Source organism: Homarus americanus, unplaced genomic scaffold, assembly GCF_018991925.1.
Source record: "Homarus americanus isolate GMGI-L3 unplaced genomic scaffold, GMGI_Hamer_2.0 scaffold45562, whole genome shotgun sequence".
Taxonomy (NCBI): domain Eukaryota; kingdom Metazoa; phylum Arthropoda; class Malacostraca; order Decapoda; family Nephropidae; genus Homarus; species Homarus americanus.
In genome coordinates this window covers 13,633,951-13,655,633 of record NW_024744839.1, presented here as the reverse complement: position 1 = coordinate 13,655,633, position 21,683 = coordinate 13,633,951, and the positions used below count along the sequence as shown (strand labels likewise).

Below are 21,683 nucleotides of genomic sequence, written 5' to 3'. Positions count from 1 at the left end.
CTGAAATGACGTATGTATTACAGTGGAAAGTGGGATAAAATTGTGACGAAACAATGACTTTCGCTTTCTTTCGTTCAAAAGATGTTACTGTAATCGCTTTTCAAATGGTTTTCAGTTGTGGGATTATGAGGCTAATGATAGGATAGAATATTATTGTAATACAGTACAACAGTTTTTTAACTGAAAACCATTCGAAAAGCGATTACGTTAAAATCTTTTGAACAACGAAAGAAAGAGAAAGTCATTGTTTTCGTCATGAATTTATCCCACTTTCCACTGTAATATGAACGTCATTTCAGCCAAAATATTACATTTCCATATTTATTTCTGAGAATATATTCATTCAGTCACAGTTAAGGTAAAATATACTTGTGATATAATATTTTAATGAAAATACGGCATCGTAGTTTTCTTTTGTTTCAAATTTAATGAACAAAGATTGATGTTTCAAATATAATGAACAAAAATTTATGTACAGTATCTATAAATAAACTTTAAAAAATGAATACTTTATGTTTTACATCGTCCTGTGCTACCATACCATGGATTTGGCTACTTTGGGCTTGCTATGATGACGCAAGAGATCTTCCCTGGCAGCTGTACCGACACTCACAGCTGGTGATGCGTTGGTGCGTTGTTTCCATTGTTTACTGGTAGTTACTGGTAAATATTTTTCAACCTAACGAAACTATTACCCGTTTAGAGGTCGACCCCCAATTTTTTGCCAAATAATTTTGTCTTGAAAACTCGAACTACACACAGGTATATACGGTAAATAAGGACATGGGGGGTCAGTCGTTTTTTTTAGGGGGGGGGAGGGCAGCAATAGTACACAGATTTTTAACATTCACGGGTATCTCTGTTACCTAACCCCCGCATATGTTAAGGGCCGACTGTATCATTAATGCAGTCACTTGATAGTAGTGGCCTATCATAGCTCACGAGTACTCTGAACCTACCCACCCAGGATGGATCAAATCCAAGGAGTAAATTCCTGTAAAGGATGAAATGCAGAATTAGGTCTAAATACATTATTTCCCAGCCTTATGGCCAGTTATTTATAAGAATGACCACACTGGTCATTAAGATTACATTGCCAGAATGCATTGTATACTGTATAAAGGGCACGTGACCTAACAGGATTCACATTTTCAGTGGCCTTCCCTGACAAAAATGTCTCTTAAATAATTTTTTGCAAAAATGGAACTTGGTTCACAGAGAAAGCTTTCATCTCCCATTTTTTGTCTTGCTGAGATTAATTAAATTATGTTTCCTTCTAGTCCACTTGGCTGCTCTATCTGCTTTTCATCAATTGCCAACACCAATCAGGTTTTGTTTAATTTTTAATAACAGGACCATTTACATAGTCCTCACTGTGAATGAGAGAATGGTTCTAAAATCCTGTTTCCTAATAGATGTCAAGTGAATGGTCTAGAGTGCCACCTTCCTCCTTGGGTGTAAGGATAGATGTAACAAAACTAAAAGCTGTGTAGTAAAATTGGATAATCAAATTACAGTAAAACTTTGTTATTCGCGGGGGTTTGGTTCCAAGGAATGGCGTGAACAAGCAAAACTGCGAATAGCAACTTTTACTACCTTAGTGCACTACTGTACTACTACTACTTTGCTGTCACTTGGAATTGAGCATGATGATCTTCCAACTATGATACAATGAAATGAGTTCTGAGGTGACTAAAAGGGCCGATATGGGAATGGCAGGGTCGTTCACAGATGTTGCACATGTAGGGGGCGACATCTAGTGCAGGAGGAGCAGCAGTGTCTTTCCAGCTCTTCCAAGCATTACTGTGTGGAGTAATCATCTCCCAGGTGAGGGGGTCGATTTGGCACATTTTCATGTTTTTCTTAAGACTATCCTTATACATTTTCAGTTGCCTGCCAGCGTTACATTTACTGTTCGTTAGGTGCTGTAAAGTAGCTGCTTTGGCAGTCTGCTGTCGTCCATGTGGGCAACATGGCCAGTACAGCGTAGTTGTTAATGAATAATGGTAGCCTCGATGCTCCATTGTTCATTGTGAGCGACAAGGGTGAGGTCGTCTGCCTACTGAAGTTCAGTAATGGAAGCTTCTGACACCTTTGTTCCTGATTAGAGTTGACTTATGTTGAAAAGAACCCTCATCCGGTATTTTGATGTACACCCCGCCGGCTAAATTGGCACTGGCACGAATAAGGAAGGCAGCCAAGAAAATGGAAAAGAGAATTGGTGCCAGTCCACATCCTTGTTTTACCCCCATTTGGATGGGGAAGAACTTAGACTGCAGACTGGTTGCCATTGTGCAGGACACTGCCGTTTATGTCATTGTGGAGTTGCCTCACAATGGCGATGAATTATGGTTGGCAGCCAAAACCGCTGAGGGTCCACCAGAGGGCTTCCCTGTTGATTAGGTCGATGAAGGCCATGTATAGGATCACGATGCTGTTCTCGACCCTTTTCTTGTATCTGGCCGGCAGCAAAGATCATGTCAGTGGTGCCACGTGATAGTCTAAAGCCACAGTGAGATTCTGGGAGGAAATTTTCTGCCCCAGGAAGAAGTCTGTTTAGGAGAACTTGGGCGATAATCTTGCTAGCTACGGACAGCAGCGAGATCCCACGGCAGTTGCTACAGTCTGACCGGTCTCCCTTGTTCTTATGAATATTGATGATGGAGGCATTTTTAAGAGCTTGGGGGATTTCCTTCTTTTCCCATATATTCTCCGGGAGAGAGTGGAGACAGCTGGTAAGCAGAGGTCCTTCTGCTTTATACACCTCGGCTGGGATTCCATCAGGCCCTGAGGCTTTGTTATTTTTCATCTGTTTAATGGCAGTAGCTACCTCATCCAGGGATGGAGGATAGTTGAGGTGGGTCAGTTCTAGATGCTAAAGGACCTGCTGGTTAGTCAGGACAACCACATCGATGTTTCAGTTGAGCAGTGAATGGTAGTGCTCTTTGCAAAGCTGAAGGCCTTCTTCGTCTTTAATTATGAAGTTCCCTTCAGATAGCAGAGGGGTGGGCATTGCCATGAGTGATTGGCCCATAAAATATTTTAGTGGCAGTGAAAAATTTGTGCATCTTGTGCTGATCTGAGTCTTTCTCCCATTTTAATCAACACCATATTCCCTTGAAGAGGGTCGTCGTGTTTCAACCCGAGTTTTAAGCTAAATGAATCCTCAGGGACATCGCAGTACAGTACTTAATGGGGTGGTGTGGAGGTAAAATTAACTAATTCCAATATTATAAATTAATTTTATTGGAATTAGTTAATTTTACCGCCACACCACCACGTTAAATACAGTACTAAGGTGTCCCTCAGGACTCACTTGGTTTAAAACTCGGGTTGAAACAAAACGCCCCTCTTCAAGGGAAATTGTTGTTTAATAATACAGGCGTAAGTGTTCCACATGTTTTATTTTTAAACCAGACTTTCTTTAGATTGTGAAGTTTGCACTGGGTCGCCATTTTCTTCTTACAGAAAGTATCAGCTTTGGTTCTAGACTGAGGGTTGTTCAGCCCTTCAGTTAAAGCAGCACGTTTATCATCTATGAGTACATTGATTTCCACGTTATTTTCATCAAACAAGTCCTGGTGTATTCTTTTGATCTGGCCGAGGGTGTCTATGCAGGTTTTTGTCATGTCAGTGTCGAGAATACCCCATTCGGCACTGGGATTTGGGTTGTTTGTTATCAGGTTGTTTATCAGCCCATGTTCAAGCTGCTCTCTGAAAGCATGTGCTACCGCTGGATCCTCCAGACGCTCAGTGTTAAAAACCTCTTCTGGATGCTTGTTGCCTTTGCCATTTTGGGGAGACGTGAAGTGAGAGCTTGGCTCTGATGAGCTGATGATCAGTGTCACAAATTGCAGCAAAACTCACAGTGGTCTGAGCCATGCATTGCTTGGGTGATGAAGACATCTGTGCGATCTTTTTCTCTGACGATGATGTAGTCAATGAGATGCCAGTGTTTGGATCATGGGTGTTGCCATGAACCCTTGAACTTGTCGGCCTGCCTAAACAAGGTATTGGTGATAGTGAGGCCGTTGGCATTACACTTGCCTAGTCCATTTCTCCCTATGGTTCCATGCCAACTCTGGCATTGAAGTTGCCAAGGAGCACAACCCTGTCTTCTTTGGGGATAGAGGTTAACACTCTCTCAAGGTCAGCGTAAAAAGCCTCCTTGATGTCATCCTCTGCATCCACTGTTGGGGCATGACGTGAGTGATTTCAATAGGCATTTCAGTTAGCCTGTGTAGGTGCGTTGGCGGATGGCAAAGCCAACTCCATAAATGCGGTTTCTCTCCATAGCAGACTTACCCTTCCAGAAGAGGGTATAGCCAGACTCCTGTTATGTGAGTTGGCGCTCATCTGGGAGCTGGGACTTACTGATGGCTGCTAAGTCGATATTATACCTAGCCAACTCTTTTGCCGCAAGGGCATTTCTTTTTTCAGGATGCTCATTTGTGTCAGTGTCCAGAAGGGTCCAGACATGTTTTTGTTTGGATCTGTGATTTTTACTGTGTTTTCGACTGCATAAGGATGACCTTACTGGGTGCGGTTGCCCAGTCAGGTTGAGTTTTTAGGTAGGCTATGCCCTATCCCCATGTGGGGAGAGCAGAATGGCTCCTCAAAAGGGCTGTCCAGTCGCACAGACAGGACCAGATTGCACTGCTGCCTAGATCCCAGTGCATAAACGACCATCTTATCTGTGCTGCCCATGTGCAAAGTTATTGTGTGATACTCAGGTGGTCCTTACACTCAGGGGTAAAGGAAACACACTGATGTCAAGTCCGTAGGTTCTATTTCTGGTACAAACACAAAAAGGAGTTAAGACAGGGGTAAACAGCGTCCTGTCTTGGAATCTCTCTGGGTATCTCTATCTGCGCATGCGCGTACAGTGCGCATGTGCCCAAAGTCTGAACTAACGCTTAGTGACAAAAGGGAGTGTGATTATAAAACATATAATACAGAGACCTGAATCAATAATGGTAAATAGTACAGAGTTACATATTACAGCCATATTCGTCTCATATATCTACACCTCCCTCCCCCTCACGCTCGTAGTGCAATCTCGAGCGGACTCTTTTTCCAGGAGCCTTTGAGAGTGACGTTGGAAAACTGGGGGGTCACTGAATGAGGACTTACTTTTCTTGTCCAAGCAAGGGTTCACAGGGATGTGGGGGAGGGGTTCACCACTAGGGGACGGTACTGAACGAAGGAAGCGGCGATTCCGTCACCATATCCGACCACTAGGGAGACGGACCTCGTAATCCCTGGTCTTGCCGCAGCCCATGACAACCCCGACCTTGTCCCAGCGGTGAGACGTCGGGTCTTGAACCCGAACTGTTTGCCCGATACTCAACCTGGGAAGGGGTCGGGCGTGCTGATCGTACTGTGCCTTTACCTGGTCAGCACGGGCGGCTGCACGACGATCGCAGTCCTCGGTCTTGGCCTGCCACTCCCTCGAGAAGGACTCAGGATGGGCAGGGACACATGACCGTAGTGGGTGGCCGTATAACATCTGTGCTGGGGAGCGACCTGTGAAGTTGGGGGTATTCCGCAATTCCAATAAACCCCGGTCAAACTTCTCACAGTCAATGTTGCCTGAGGGTGCAGTCTTGAGGATGAGATGCTTGACGGACTTTACAGCAGCCTCGGCATGTCCATTGGACTGGGGATAATGTGGCGAGGACACCACATGATGAACTCCCCATCGCTCCATGCAGTCCCGGAAGTCGTTGCTGGTGAACTGGGGCCCGCCGTCAGTCCTCAGGCGGAGAGGGACACCAACTTCCCGGAAGTAGCGACAGAACATACGTACTGTATGAGAGGCAGTAGTGTTGCCTCCGCAGGGAACGACAACAGGCCACCCTGAGAGCCGGTCGGCGATGACGAGAAAGGACTTTCCCGCCACAACGAAGATATCCGCAGAGACGGACTCAAAGGGCCTCGTAGGGTTGTCGTTGTTCATGAGGGGTTCCTGCTGCTGACTAGGCTGCAGCACCTGGCATGGCTCGCAGACTTGAATGGAACTAGCGATGTCGGAGTCGATGCCTGGCCAAAAAACAGCTTGTCTCGCCCGGCACTTCGTAGTTTCCACACCCCTGTGGCTGTCGTGCAGGTGGGCTAGGGTGCGGCGGCGGAGGGTGGCAGGAACCACAACTCTTGCTCCATACAAGACAAGGTCGCCATCAGCATAGAGGTCGTCCCGCATCTTCCAGTATGGGAGTAAAGAGCTGTGTAAGTCGTACCGGTTGGAGGGAAATCCCGAGGTCACGCAGTTCAGTAGGCGGATGTACGAAGGGTCCACTCTTGCCGCGGCTCGGAGTTCCTGAAGAGTCCTGTCGGCATCCTGCGGTGGAGACTCTTCTGAGATGACGGCGTTCACGGTCACTACGGTCCTGAGGTGTGCATTAGCATCAGCACATGCGATCTCATCCTCTGGTGTGGGGTGGCTGACTGGGGCTCGTGACAAAGCATCAGGGATGCAGAGCAGCTTGCCAGCACGCCACACAGCTGTGAAGAGGTAGGAGCGAGATCTTCTCCTTAAGGCGTTGGAGGCGGGGATTCTCGACCGCATCCAAGGAGTAGTGGTTCAGGATCGGGATGAGTGGCCGATGATCCGTCATGAGGTTGAAGTGTTGTAGGCCGATCAGATACAACCTACATTTGGACATGGCCCAGATGGCGGCTAACAGCTCCAGTTCGATGGTGGTGTAGCGAGTCTCGGCGTCAGTGAGAAACCGAGAGCCACACTGAACCAGACGAAGGCGTCCATTGCCGTGGTCCTGTAGCAGAGCGTATCCAATCCTGTAGAGGCGAGAGGCATCAGTCTGGAGGACAACTGGCAGGGCCGGGTCGAAGGAAGCGAGAACAGGTGGGCTAAGGAGAGCTGTCTTGACGCGACGGAACGCCTCATCATGGTCAGCTGTCCAGGTGAATGTTCTCTTGGGGCTCATCAGGGGGCGTAGAGGCTGTGCTGCAGCGGCGATGTCGGGGGTGAACTCAGCCAACTGGTTTACCAGGCCCATGAACGAGCGGAGGTCGGTCAGGTTGGCAGGAGTTGGGAAGTCCCAGATCGCGCTGACCTTTCCAGGATCAGCCGAGATGCCCTTGCCTGAGAGGGTGTACCCACAGAAGTTCACACTAGGTGCGGCGACCACAAACTTATCCTTGTTGAGGGTGATCCCGTACTTGCGGCACCTGATGAGCATCTGGTGAATACGCTCAAGATGCGTGGAGTAATCCTCGTCATATAGGAGCACGTCGTCGATGACCTTGACACAGTTTGCCACACCCTGAAGGGCCATGGCACCACGGAGGCAGAAAGCATCGCCAGTAGCCGCGAAACCCATAGGTCCTCTGCAGTGCTGAAATCGGCCGTACAGTGTGATGAACGTCGTGAGGTGCTGATCTTCTTCCGCAAGTTCCATCTGCCAGTACCCACATAAGGCATCTGCTGTAGTAAAGTACCTTGCCTTCGGGTCCACACTGCGTATAGCGGCGAAGGGTGTCGGTGAAGGGTGGGTCGGGCGGGAAACTTGGCTATTCAGCTTGGTGAGGTCGACGGTGATACGAACTCCAGTAATGTTCTTGGCGACTGCTACCATGGGGTGACACCAATCCGAGGGGTCGTCACCAGCAGGCTTAATGATCCCCTGGGCTACCATAGAGTCGAGTTCCTTCTTAACTTGGCTCTGGAAAGCGAAGGGTATCTGTCTCGGTGTGTGGATGGCGAAAGGTACTGCGTCATCCTTCAGGTGTATTCTCATGGGGGAGCCAGCCATTGGCTTGAGTGGAGCCGTCTTGAGGTCCTCCTTGGAAACCAGCACGTCCTTGAATTGCAGTAGGAAGAACTCCCTGGCTGCAGAAGGTGACGTATTGGGTGGGAGGGGCAGCTCCTTGCACCTGTTGACATGTTTTATTTCCAGAATTGGCTTAGGGAAGTCTGAAGATATTATGGCCAACTCTTGACAGTGGCCATAAGACAGTAGTGGCATCTGAACACCTTTGTGGACCTGAATCCTGGCAGAACATGACTGCTTACCTAGGGTGAGGGTAGCCTGAAATGTACCCAGAGCAGGTGCCATTGTAGAACCGTCTGCGGTGAGCGTTGTAGAAGTTGACGGTGGTTGCAAGCTGCTCCTAGGGATCCGCAGAATGTCGAGGTGTCTTGTGCCGATGACTGTGACGTCCGCACCTGTGTCAGGAAGCATCTGGATACGGGATGTAACGTCGCCGTATGACAGGTGAACACAGATGGGCTGAGGTGTCTTGCTGACAGGGGAAGAAGAGGATCCCATGCGACGACAGCGCTTGTTCTTCGCCGCCTGAGACTTGCAAGTAGTATCATTCTTCTTCTTTGACTGACAGCATTTGTCATAGTGTCCAATGCGGCTACAGGAGCGGCACTGAACGTTGTTGGCAGGGCACTTCAGTGTCCTAGCCCAATGACCACGACGGCCACAGTTATTGCAGGTGCTGTCAGCGGCAGGGCATTCAGAACCATGCCGACGAGCACAATACTGGCAGGAATGACCTGGCGTCGAAGTCTGAAGTGATGCTGAAGATTGATGCGAAGCTGAAGTCGGATGTGAAGCTGAAGTCGGATGTGAAGCTGAAGTCGGATGTGAAGCTGAAGTCCGGTCACGTCCTTTGTTCTTCTTATATGCGGAGATGGCACACAGCTGGTTAGATGGAGCACGAATGGCAGAAGTCGCACTTCTGGTGGCTTCGTAAGAGCGGCAGGTGGTGACAACATCCTGTAGAGAAGAGGCAGTGTCGAGGGAGATAAGCTTCTGAATTAGCTCTTCGTCCCGCACGCCCATGAGGATAATCATCTTCAGCTGTGTTTCCTCACAAGTCGACGAGTTCCCAGGACAAACGTCAACCTCCTCAGCGATGCGTCTGAGTCGTACGTAAAAATCGGCAAACGACTCACCCTCCAGCTGCTTACAACTGAGAAGTTCTCTCCTACGGAGAGCTTCGTTGCGGAGACCCTTGATATGCGTCTGTAAAGCATCCAAGACGTCCTTCACACTCTTGTCTGTGCCGTGGGGAATTTGCAGGGTGTGCTCCAGGATACGTTGCGTCTCTAGGGTGAGACACATCCTCATCTGGATCAGCTGTTTCTCCCTAGGCAACCTTGATAAATCGACCATCATCGAATAATCGTCCCACCTCCGACGCCATTCACGGAATACCTGGAACGAGGCATCAGCTTGGAGTGGCGGTGGACTCTGAGCGAGTGCTTTCTGTGGGGGGAGCAAAGAAGTTGAAGAGGACCCTGCAGGTGCACCTGTGGACGAAGAGGCAGGTGTAGTAGCTGCTTGAAGGTTAACAGGTGCCAACAACTCGATAATGGCACTGAACCTGGCATTTTCTTGTTGACGTCTGTGATTCTCTTCACGCCTTCGTTCATCGTCTTCCTGTCGCCTCCTGATGTCGTCTTGTCGTCGGTTTTCTTCCAAAAACTTAATTAAATGAAGGAAGTCGACACCTGTGGCAGATTGCGGACGTGTGTAGTGGGGGCTAAGGGTGGGTGGGGCCGCTTGATCCACTTCCCGATCCACTTGGAGTCCACTTACTGCACCGACATCCGTCTGAAGTAAGGCTTGTTGGGTATCTGAAGAAAACCCAATAAATTCCTGATCTTCCATATGGCCTGGTTTATTTCTCTCACAATTACTGTAATTAATAAGTGAGCAGAAGAGCAATCGTCTTTAAATGGAAGATATCTGCGAGCGTCTGTGTGTGTGTGTGTGTGTGCGTTCGTTCGTGCGTGCGTGTACTCGGGGCGGGCTGGCAAGCGGGCTGGCTGGCTCAGACACCCAGTGCCGGTCGAGACATGAACGGGGGTGGATGTCAAAACTTGAGCTCTCCCATAGGTCTTAAAAAGGCTCCCCTCTTTTGTAAAAAGTGCAGGAACACGGGGAAACACTTTAAAGGCACTAAAGGGCACACACAACACTGAAAAAGCACTTCACAACACTGCACTGTAAATCCAGGAATATCGTGTTGAGGTACGAGCCGAGATCCACTCGACAAGAGAAGTTGACAAGATGGCGGCTCCGAGAGAGATTCTGTGTCCACTCCCATTCTGAATAATGTGATGTCCCAGCTAAACACTGTGCCGTGTGTGATACTCAGGTGGTCCTTACACTCAGGGGTAAAGGAAACACACTGATGTCAAGTCCGTAAGTTCTATTTCTGGTACAAACACAAAAAGGAGTTAAGACAGGGGTAAACAGCGTCCTGTCTTGGAATCTCTCTGGGTATCTCTATCTGCGCATGTGCGTACAGCGCGCATGTGCCCAAAGCCTGAACTAACACTTGGTGACAAAAGGGAGTATGATTATAAAACATATAATACAGAGACCTGAATCAATAATGGTAAATAGTACAGAGTTACATATTACAGCCATATTCGTCTCATATAACTACAGTTATGATTAGAGACTCCCGGCAGTCATCTCTGCCTGTCTCCGTCGCCATTGTACTTTTGGGGGTATAAGTGTTTTGATGATGATGACAGGTATGGTGGACTGGGTGATGGCTGTGCCTGAGTTGATATATGTGGTGAGGCAGGAGTGCAGGCTGCAACCACACATCTTGGCTCTCCCTTTTCCTGATCTAGTGGTGCAAGTGTTGCAACGACTGGGGTGAGGGACAGTTGCAATGGACTGCCGATAGCCCAGTTTGTTGGGTTTCGCCTTAGTAGCCTGTCCATTAGGCATTGTTTTCGTCCTCCAGTGTAGTCGTTCGGTTTCCACGGTGGTCACCTCTTCCGCCTATACCGCCGTTGGAGGCTTGTTGGAGCTCTGTAAGCATATCTGTCTGATGCGGGGGTCCACCACAGAATTTTTATTCGGGGTTTACTCCCGTGGCCTTATACCAACCAAGGTTAATCCGTAAGGCAGCCGGGTAATGGCTGGTAGGCACCAGAACGTGTCCACATGCCAGTGGGCCTATGTGCCATCCCTCTGGGCATACTGCTACTCCGAGATCCCTTGCTGGTCTAGCCTGGGCCCACGAGGCACCCAGTTACCGTGTATTGCCATGAGGAGGTAGAGCAGGAGCCTTGCTACCATCTCAATTATGGCTCTCTTTTACGCTTCTTCATCACCTTCTCGTTGCGCATCTTTGTAGAAAGACCGAAGTACGATGAGCTGGATGATGGCTGCACGTGTGTTGATTTATGTGGTGATGTAGGAGCGCAGGCTACAACAACACATCTTGGCTTTCTCTTTTCATGATCCAGTGGTGCAAGTGTTGCAATGACTGGGGACAGGGAGAGTTGTAATGGATTGCCAATAGCCCAGTTTGTTGGGTTATGTTTTAGCCCGTCCATCATGAATTGCCTTTCTTCACCTGTGTAGTCGTTGGGTTCCCATGGTGGTCACCTATACTGCCGTTGGGGTCTTGTTGGAGCTCTGTAAGCATGTCTGCCTGATTTGTGGCTTCACCGCATATTTTTCATTCAGGGTTCAGTCCTGTATCCTTATAACTACCAAGGTTAATTTGCAAGGCAGCGGGGCAGTGGTTCGTAGCCTCCAGGATGTGTCCACTTGCCAGTGGGCCTATGCACCGTCCCTCTGGGGCCCACTGCTACTCCGAGATCCCCTGCTGGTCTAGCTTGGGCCCACGAGGCACCCAGTTACTGTGTGTTGCCATGAGGAGGCACAGCAGGAGTCATGATGGTGAAGAGGCTGTGTACTGGCAGGGGAAGACTTATGCAAGTTGCTTCCCTGTTCTCCACGAGGGCTAGCCAGCGGCTGTAGCTGAAAGCGAGAGGAAACAAGCAGTGATTGCACATTAACACTGACATAATGCTGCCACACTTGATACATTACATCACTCTGTGCGCACATGCACACACACACACACACACACACACACACACACACACACACTACTGTACAGTATACCTATACCAAACAACTGGCTAACCTCGGCAGCACTCATCCCCTCCTTGAACTTATCTAAAAATTCAACTTTCTTTGTCAGGGTCATCACTGACTTCTGCCTTTTACATTTCACTCCACTAGCATCACTAGCACTGACACTAGGCAGTCTTTTAGGGTCCATTTCACACAGAAACACTAAAGTTTTGAGAGTACAACACAAGATGCTGTGTCACAGGCAGTGGTTGAGCGCGAACAGAGGGAGAGGAGACGCTGCGGGCGCATGGGGTGACTCGTTGCGCTGTGGAAAGAGGCTCGCAAGACAGCCTCCATAGCCACCATCTGTTTACTGCGAATCGTTGAAATCGCGAATCGAAAACCCGCAAATGGCAAGTGTGTACTGTACAAAAAAAAAAAAAATAAATAAATAAATAAAAAATTCATATCCCTCAAATTTGAAAACACTTATAATTCGTATTATTTTGCTGTTACGAAATGTATTAAAATTTTTTAATATTTGGTAAAATTTCGAAATACTCACCGAGACATTTTGAAATACAGCGTGCTCTGACAATTCAGGGATTTTTAATTCGCGAATGACACCTCGGATGCACCCAAGAATGTCTGCGGGTAGTTTTAAAGTTGCCAGTATTTACGCAGTTGGGACAGGGAGCCAATCGTTCTAGAGACAGTAATTTTTACAATGAAAAAATTGCCGTATGGCAACCCAACCAATTCAACTTTAATAACAAAGCACAGAGTTCACTTGTGGGTAGACTCACATTTTTTCTACATTTCAATGCATTTGTTGTCTTGTTTATGATTATTTGTAAGAGGATTTTCCCATTATTATTTATATATATGTGTGTGTGTATGTGTGCATATATATATATATATATATATATATATATATATATATATATATATATATATATATATATATATATATATATATATATATATATATATATATATATATATATATATATATATATATATATATATATATATATATATATATATATATGCAGTTAAAAGAAATAATTGTCCTAAGGGCAAACACATAAGGGAATATACATTTCTTTGCACATGAGTAAAAATGTAACACCACTCTTCCCCTGGTCAACAGATGATATTCACGGATTTGGCTATTCGCTGCCATTTTGAGACCCAAACCCCCGCGAATTTTAAGGGCATGATGTACTGTACTATATTACAAAATATATATTAAAATTTTTGTTATACAGGTTGTACCTCTCTAGTCCGGCATTCTGTGGTCCGGAAACTCCCGTGGTCCGGAACGATTTTAGTTTGTCCAATAGGTAGATAGGCAGCTTTTTTTTTTTTTTTTTTACTTATCTGAATTATTATTATTATTACAGGAGTATTAAATTTTTGCCCCTCAGGCCCCAATGTGGGTCAGTGACCTATGCCCGGGTGGGCTAATCCCCTTAAAAAAAAAAAAAAAAAAGCCGCGGGAAATTAAGGTTTGTTTACATCCGGCAGTTCGGCTGCTCTCTCTCTCTCTCTGCTTGTCTATACAGAGTACAACATTTAACCCTTCAATATATATGAGCAGTAAATAAGTGTTGCTTTCATATTCTTATGTAGAGTAATGACGATATATTTTCACATGTGCGCACTTACATACGAGCAGTCTCACTTTTTTTTTACCATTAATGGTTAGCTACTTATATTGTTCCATTTATTAACATTAAATAACATTACAGGTACTTCAAGCAACCATATTCATTTTTTACATTAATTTTATTACAGCTAAACTCAGGGTCTTATTTTCTTCAGTTTTATATGTAGAACCAATCAGTCACTGGTTTCGTAAGCTTTAACATAAACAATGCCGGCAGCCGTCTCGTCTCCTCTAATATTCCACGTATTATTAATAAATTGTATTGTTAATTTTGCACACACGTACATTAATTCAATAAAAACAAATTCAGAAACATTAATTAAAATATATATGAACAGTAAATAAGTGTTGCTTTCATATTCTTATGTAAAGTAATGACGATATGTTTTCACGTGTGCGCATGCGCACTTACATATGCGATCTCTCTTTTTCTTCACCATTGTCGTTAGCTACTTCTATTGTTCCATTTATTAACATTAAATAACACTACTTAAAACAACCATATTCATTTTACTACAGCTACAACCAAGGTCTTATTTTCTTCAGTTTTATATGTAGAACCAGTCAGTCACTGGTTTTGTAATCAACGAAAACAATGCTGTGTCATTTCCCCGTGTGTTTTAATATTCTACGTATTATTAATGAATTGTATTGCTCATTTTGCACACATAAACATTAATTCAATAAAAAAGACATTCAGTAATAAACAATAATGAATCTTTTGTACATAAGAGAAATGACGCTGTTTACAAGATTATGCACGTCGTCTGCACGTTGGCAGGCCGTTCAAACACGTCGAAATTCAAGTTTCCGCCGTCAAAATTTTTATTTATTTATTTTTTTGTGTTCCAATAAAATACGTTAAGAATTAAAAACTCGCGAAATTTGAGAAGCTACTATACGACATTTAACCCTTCAATATGTCTTCAAAGAGACCATGACGAAGAGAAAGTGGTGCTAGTGCTTCCAGGCATAAGCACAAGTCACTATCTATTCAGGAAAAGGGTGAATTTCCATGGTCCAGCACCGGTCAGGTCCCAAGGTTGCCGGACTAGAGAGGTACAACCTGTACTGTATTTGGTAAAAATATTGGCTTAAGAAAGACAGTTTGTAATACCATGGGATATGTCTGCCGACTGCCTGTCTCAGTGTAGACAAGTACTGTATGTATCATGTGTGTCGGTCACGGTCAGTTCACGTTGATCAGTTGTAGAGTTTACATCTACGGTCTACCATTCAAGATTTTTCCCACTTTTTTTCCATCATTGCCCAGTGTTTGAGCCATTTTGTCTGATAACCCTGGACCAAGCACCTGAAATTTGGTTGTGGCAGATAACGGAAAAGTACCTTTGTTTCGTTATTTCCTTCCCTCGGGAGAAGGCATCCTTCATAGTATTTTATGAAATCTCAAAATTCATGAGTTAGAGCCCCTATTATTTCGATTTATGGATTTTTTTACTGTAGTCCCAATTTTTATTATCAAGTGAAAATGGAGAATGGTTTGCCAGGTTAATCCATTTTTTTTCAGGAACTTTTTTCTTGGCTATAGTTAAACACATTGGGAATGCAGCTACAGACCCAGTTAGTGTATTACAGGACCGTTTACTCATCCCCAGTTATGATATGTCATTTCAGGTTCAGTTCATAATATTTTTAGGAGACATTATGATTAAATTATTTTTCTGCATTTCCTTCCACAATCATTATTCTTGAATTGTCTGGAGTTTATCTGCAATAAGATGATTTGTATACCTCTTTTTACTATAAGTATATTCTTAACAGGTTGACATTTGGGCAACTGGTGTCATCACATACATTCTTCTGTGTGGATTTCCACCATTTGTCTCGGCTACAAACAACCAAGAAGAACTCTTTGATCAAATATTACGTGGGCATTATGAATTTCATAGTCCTTACTGGGATGATATATCTGATTCTGCCCGTGAATTGATTGTTCACATGATTCAAGTGGATCAAGAAAAGCGTTTCAGTGCACAAGAGGTCCTCGATCATCCTTGGGTCTCGGTAAGTCACTACTATTTTGTTTAGAGTACAATAACTTCAGAATGTTGTTCACCACATGCATGGAATTGATTTTTATTTTTTATTTTTAGAAATTAAAAGTCAATGTTGGATTGCACTCCCCTGCTAGTCATAAAGTTCCAGTAATGAAGAAATAAGTAACTAGTACGGTAAACCCTCCCAATAATGGCCTAATTCGTGCAAGCCCTGTCTGCTTTTTGGGAGGTATCTGTTAATGGGAGGAGATCCTTCTCACCCATTCTCAACCATTTAGAATGCACATTTTGTATGGCACTGTACAGTAGAATGTCGATTTAAAGCGATTCAATTTAAGATTACATATTGATTTAAAGCGACACCCACAATTAAGGACAATGTTTTAATTTAAAGCGAATCTTTCCTATTTTGCGCGAGTCAATCTGGCGCATCATATTTAAAAGTTTGCGTCTAATGTTTCTCTGGGCACGCTACACTGTCCTAAGGGCAAAGCTGTACTGTACATGTACAGTACTCAAAATAATGTACTAAATGATTACTAAAATTTTTGTCTAGTGTAAACTATAGCATGTTTACATTCAAATTAATCACTATTTTAAGAATTCCAGCAATGTAATTTATATTCTCCCTGGTCACTTCTGTGACATTTTATAAGCAAAATACATAAACTCAAGCTAAAGGACATAAATAAACAAATAAATACTTCACTAGACCTTCAGCACCAACTGTCAAACGTGTCACTGTCACCTCCCTCCCATCTTCCCAGCCAGGATTTGGTGTTTTAGGCTTAAAGATTTTATCTTATATAATGTCACAGACTAAAGTTAGGAAAATATAATTTGTATTGCTGGAATCCTTGCAAGACAGCGAATAATTTGAATATAAACGTCATATATTTTGCACAAGAGATAAAAATTTTTGCTCTTTGTCATAAAATTCTTAAATTAGAACTAAAATTTTTATGTCTAATGCGAGCTATAACATGTTTATATTCAAATTAATCGCTATCTTATAAGAATTCCAGCAATGTTAATTATATTCTCCCATGTCAGGTCAGTGACATTTTATAAGAGATAAACTTGTCACTCTTAAGGACTGATAAATAAATAAGCACTAGACCTTGGCATCAACTGTCAAACTTATCACCTCACCTCCCTCCCTCCCTCCCCCTCATCTTCCCAGACAGTAAACAGACCATTTCACATCCCTTAATTTTAGCTGTGTTGATTTATGAGTGTTTGTTTTAACATAATACTGCAAAAAACAATGTTTTGGTTATTCTAGGAGATGGGCTGAGGTGCATCTGGGTAAACTCTCAGCCTTTTTTAGTATTTTGTGTTTCTCTCAAATACCAAACTAAATTATTCCATTGAAACAACATTTCGATTTAGTGCTAATTCAGTTTAAAGTGACCTCTCTTGGAACCTTTCTCTGTTCTACTGTACAGTATTGTAAAAATTCAACCGAACTTACCATAATTATTTCCTCTAAACACATTAAATCAAATGAACTATTGTACAGTATTATATAATTTGTAAATTACAATTTTCAGTTGTACGAAACAAAATGACACCACGAACAAGGTTTTTGATGAAGGCCCATGAGGCATAGCTCACATTGGTAGCCCTGCGTGTGGATTGTTCAGTTCGAAATTCATTCGAGCCCTTATGAAAGATATTATGAAAGACGTTCTGGAACGTCACCCGGGGCGCACTAGTCGGACGTTCTGGAACGTCACCCGGGGCCTAAGTGTTAACGAAAATTACTCATTGCAGTATTATTCCCTCCATTACTCAGTAATGCTACATTATCTTATTCTCTAATAACCACTTCTTCCACCAGGATGATGAGGCTTTAGACAGAAACCTCCACCTTCGAGTATCCCATAAACTGGATCTTCACTTTGACACAAACGGCCCCCAGCACAAAGCTGCAGGAATAACTCTTATGGCTGTAAGTCTTATTATATGTTGATATAATTTCCACCTGAATAGCATGTCCATGTTTCGTTGTTACTCTTATCGTATTATGTTTCCTAAGTCAAGTTTGATTTTAAAATTGTAATGTTTGTGATCCTTTTTTTCTTTTTTTGTGCATATACTGATGTTCCTGCAAAGTTGACTTGATGTCCCTTGGAAATTTTAAGTATATTCTAAGCAGTTTTAAAAGGAATCTTCATTTCTAATGTTTATGAAAGCCACAATTATTTTTAAAGATTTAATATTTCAGGAAAATTACTCGAAATATACAGAAAAAGAAAAATGTGATACTTTGATCATATGATTAGGAATGAGGGGATAATAACAGAAATATTAATAGGCAAAGTTGAGGGTAGAGGGCCTAGGGAAGTCAGAAACTGGATTGGGTGAATTAAATTAAAAACTAGGTCCCCAGAGAGATACAAAACCTTGGAGAATTGGTAAAAACAGCTTGAGGATATTTAGAGTGGAGGAATGTGGTTGCCAACCCTCAGATATGAGGACAGTGCTCTGATTGATTGATTCATAAGGAAATTTAACCTCACATATTCAAACTACACCCACCTCTCGTTTTTTGCAGGGGTTACGTTCTTGAAAACCACTGTTTAATTAAAAAATGTGTAAATTAAACATAATTTTCCAATAAGAATACATGTAAATGGTACAGGTGAGGGGAACCATCATATACCACACAGGGTATGAACAGTGCTCTCACTTAAACCAAGCACACGGCCAACCTACTCTTTTCCTTCTTTTTGTCAATGATTTATTTTACACTACAACTAATTCTATCCATTCTTACACTTATGATTCTACTCTTCATTCTTCTTCACATTTTCCCCTTCCTCCTAACTCTCAAACTAAATCTGTTTCTAGAGCTGATATCATTACTTCTATCAATGTGGATCTTTGCAGCATCTCTGAATGGGGAGGTACAAACTTGGCTAAATTTAATAGTAATAAAACTCAATATTTACCAATTACACTTTCTATATTAGACGATCTCCCACCAATTACATTTCAGGACGCTATCATCCTGCCAAATTCTGAAATAAATATGTTAGGCCTCACCATTTCCTCCAATTTATCCTGGAAATCACACATCCTTAATATAGCTAAAGCTGCCTAAAGAAAGTTGGGAATGCTGTACAGATGCCGTAGCTACTTCACTTCTGAGCAGTTGCTCCAAGTATATAACGGATTCATTTGTCCTAACTTGGAATACTGCTCTCATATCTGGGGTGGCTCTTCTTCTGTCCAACTATTAGATAGGGTGAAATCAAAGGCATTTCGTCTTATTAACTCTCCTCCCTTAGTCGTCAATCTCTCTTCCCTTTCTCTTCGCCGCAATGTTGCTTCACTCTCTCTTTTACAGGTACTTTAACGGGCATTGTTCGGTGGTTTTGGCATCCTGTGTACCGCCAGCAAGGCCGTGGTCTCGTAACACACGTCTTGCCAGCGGTGCCCACCGTTTCTCTGTGGATGTCGGTCTCACGAGAATACCACGAGAATAACCCGTTATAGTGCCTCCTTCTTTCCTCACACAGCCAAACTGTGGAATGCTCTGCCTTCTCCTGTGTTTCCACACTTATGTAATCTGTCTCACTTTAAAAAGCTGGTTTTCCGGCATCTTCGTGGTGGAGATTAACACAGTATAACCTTTTTCTTCTCTATATTCAATTTCTTTCTGTTCTTATTTTTTCACCCCCCAGGCTCCATTGTGGGTTGTTTGACCTGTGCCCGGGTGGACTAATTCCCGTAAAAAAAAACTCTCTCCTCTCTGAAGGCGGGTGATAACATTTAATTTCACTTCCATTGTGATTGTTTTTCGTGCCTTTTTAGCTTTAGGCACCCCAGAGGAGGCAGATGGACATTTTCCAGACATGCTCAATGGGGAAAACAGCGTTTAACACTAAAAAGGTACATGATAAACACACAATGCAAATGAGAGCACAGAGAAAAATTAGTGCTGGTGTGAACTGAGAAAGCGATGCGCTGGAAGCTGCTTGCTGGACATCGTCACACTTGTTGTACAGAATACTTCATTATTATCATTATCTTCATCATTAGTAGTAATAATCTTTATGATTACATTACAGGTTGACAACCCTTTATCCGAAATTCCGAAAACCGAAAAGCTCTGAAAACCGAAATTTGTTGGGGGAGCAATTTTTTATTTATTTATTTATTTATTTATTTATTTATTTATTTTTATTTTATTTTATTTTATTTTTTATGGTATTAGCCCACCCGGGCACATGTCACTGACCCACATCGGGGCCTGGGGGGTGAAAATGTAATAGTAATAATAATTATAATAATACAGGTAATAATAATAATAATAATGAGGAGAAGGGAGAAGAAAAGGCATTGGGGTGGAAGAGAAGTCATCCCATGCCACCATTTCACCCATAAAATTTTAGTTCACTTGATGTAATTCAAGATTATTTTCTTTAAATCAACACTGCACTGTGCTATATATTATCATGTAAAATATATTTCAAAATGACCAATAATTTGACTGGAAACACAGAAAAAAAGCATTTATGTTGAAGAGTCTCAAACAAGATGTTCCTTCCTCTGAATTGGTAAACAAACTGGCGCCAAGCTTGGTGTGTTGAGTGGCTGTTTGGCACGCAAAAATCTAGCTTCCTGTACTTCAATTATGTTCAATAATTGTTAAAATGACTAAAAAATTTAATATAAAACTTTTAAAATTATTGAATTGTACAACCTTCTTGATATTTACTAAATTGGTAAGGAATTTAAGCCTTAGAACTGATTACTGTATTGGCGGACTAATACTACAGCTGGTGGGCAGCCAAATGCAGGCGAAAACATGTTGGGAAAAATTTGTAAGGAATTCGTTAACCGAGGGTTTGCTCGTTAACCGAAGTGAAGAATCTTATGGAAGGTGTATATATACAGTGGGGTATGCTATAACGAATCTAATTGGTTCTAGAACCTTGTTCGTTATAGCATTCGTTCGTTATAGGATTAATCCGTTCCAGGCCCCCAAATACAACCACTTAACACTGAAAAATATAATATAAAATTGTAAAAAAAGTGCATACATATGCGTCTAAACCCCTGAAATAAAGAATATCATTAATACTTGTAATAAAAAAAAATAAATTAGTAAAAAAAAAAAAAAAATCGTTGTAGGAGTTTCGTTCGTTATAGCATTCTCAATTTTATAGGTAAAACCGTTCGTTATAGGAATATTAGTAGTAGGATCCTAGATTTATAGCATACCCACATTGTATATATATATATATATATATATGTATATATATATATATATATATATATATATATATATATATATATATATATATATATATATATATATATATATATATATATATATATATATATATATATATATATATATATATATATATATATATATATATATATATATATATATATATATATATATATATATATATATATATATATATATATATATATATATATATATATATATATATATATATATATATGTAGTCAACCCTCACTTTACGCGGTCCCACATTCCGCGTTTCCACGGTTACGGGTGCCCTGCCAGAACCCAGGATGCTCACATTCCGCGGTGGGTGTACCCCTTTACACGGGTGAAGTATAATTTTTTTATTTAGCTCATAAAATTCATACAAATTATCTGGCCAGAATATAATTTACATTGCTGGAATTCTTACAATTTGATGATCATTTTGAATATAAACATCATAGATTTTGCATTAGACATACAAATTTTAGATATAATGTTTACTCTGAGTAAATATGTTATCTTTTCTGCAAATTATATGACATTTATATTCAAAATGTTCCTGGTCTTACAAGGAATCCAGCAATGTCAATTATATTATCCTAACTTTAGTCTGATTTATTATCTATTACTAAAAAGGTAAACAGTCTGGTATTCCCACACATTCATCTGGTAGGGAGGAAGGGATGGTGGGGGGTGGGAGGGAGGGAGGGACCGGCGACCACCTGGCACCATGGTGTGAAGAATATTTTTTTTTTATTAACTGAAGATATTTGTTTTAGCTCATAAAATTCATACAAATTACCCGGCCAGAATATAATTTACATTGCTGGAATTCTTACAATTTGATGATCATTTTGAATATAAACATCATA

The 21,683-nt window shown here is 42.4% G+C and overlaps 1 protein-coding gene across 1 annotated transcript in view; it reads left to right on the top strand.

Annotated features, from left to right (window-relative positions):
* Positions 1 to 21,683, top strand: part of LOC121878191 (serine/threonine-protein kinase DCLK1-like) — a 245,687-nt gene that overhangs the window by 162,760 nt on the left and 61,244 nt on the right. Inside the window, exons 9-10 of the mRNA XM_042384235.1 lie at positions 15,322 to 15,564; positions 17,401 to 17,511. Coding sequence (XP_042240169.1) covers positions 15,322 to 15,564; positions 17,401 to 17,511 — 354 coding nt within the window. The remainder of the gene's footprint in view (positions 1 to 15,321; positions 15,565 to 17,400; positions 17,512 to 21,683) is intronic.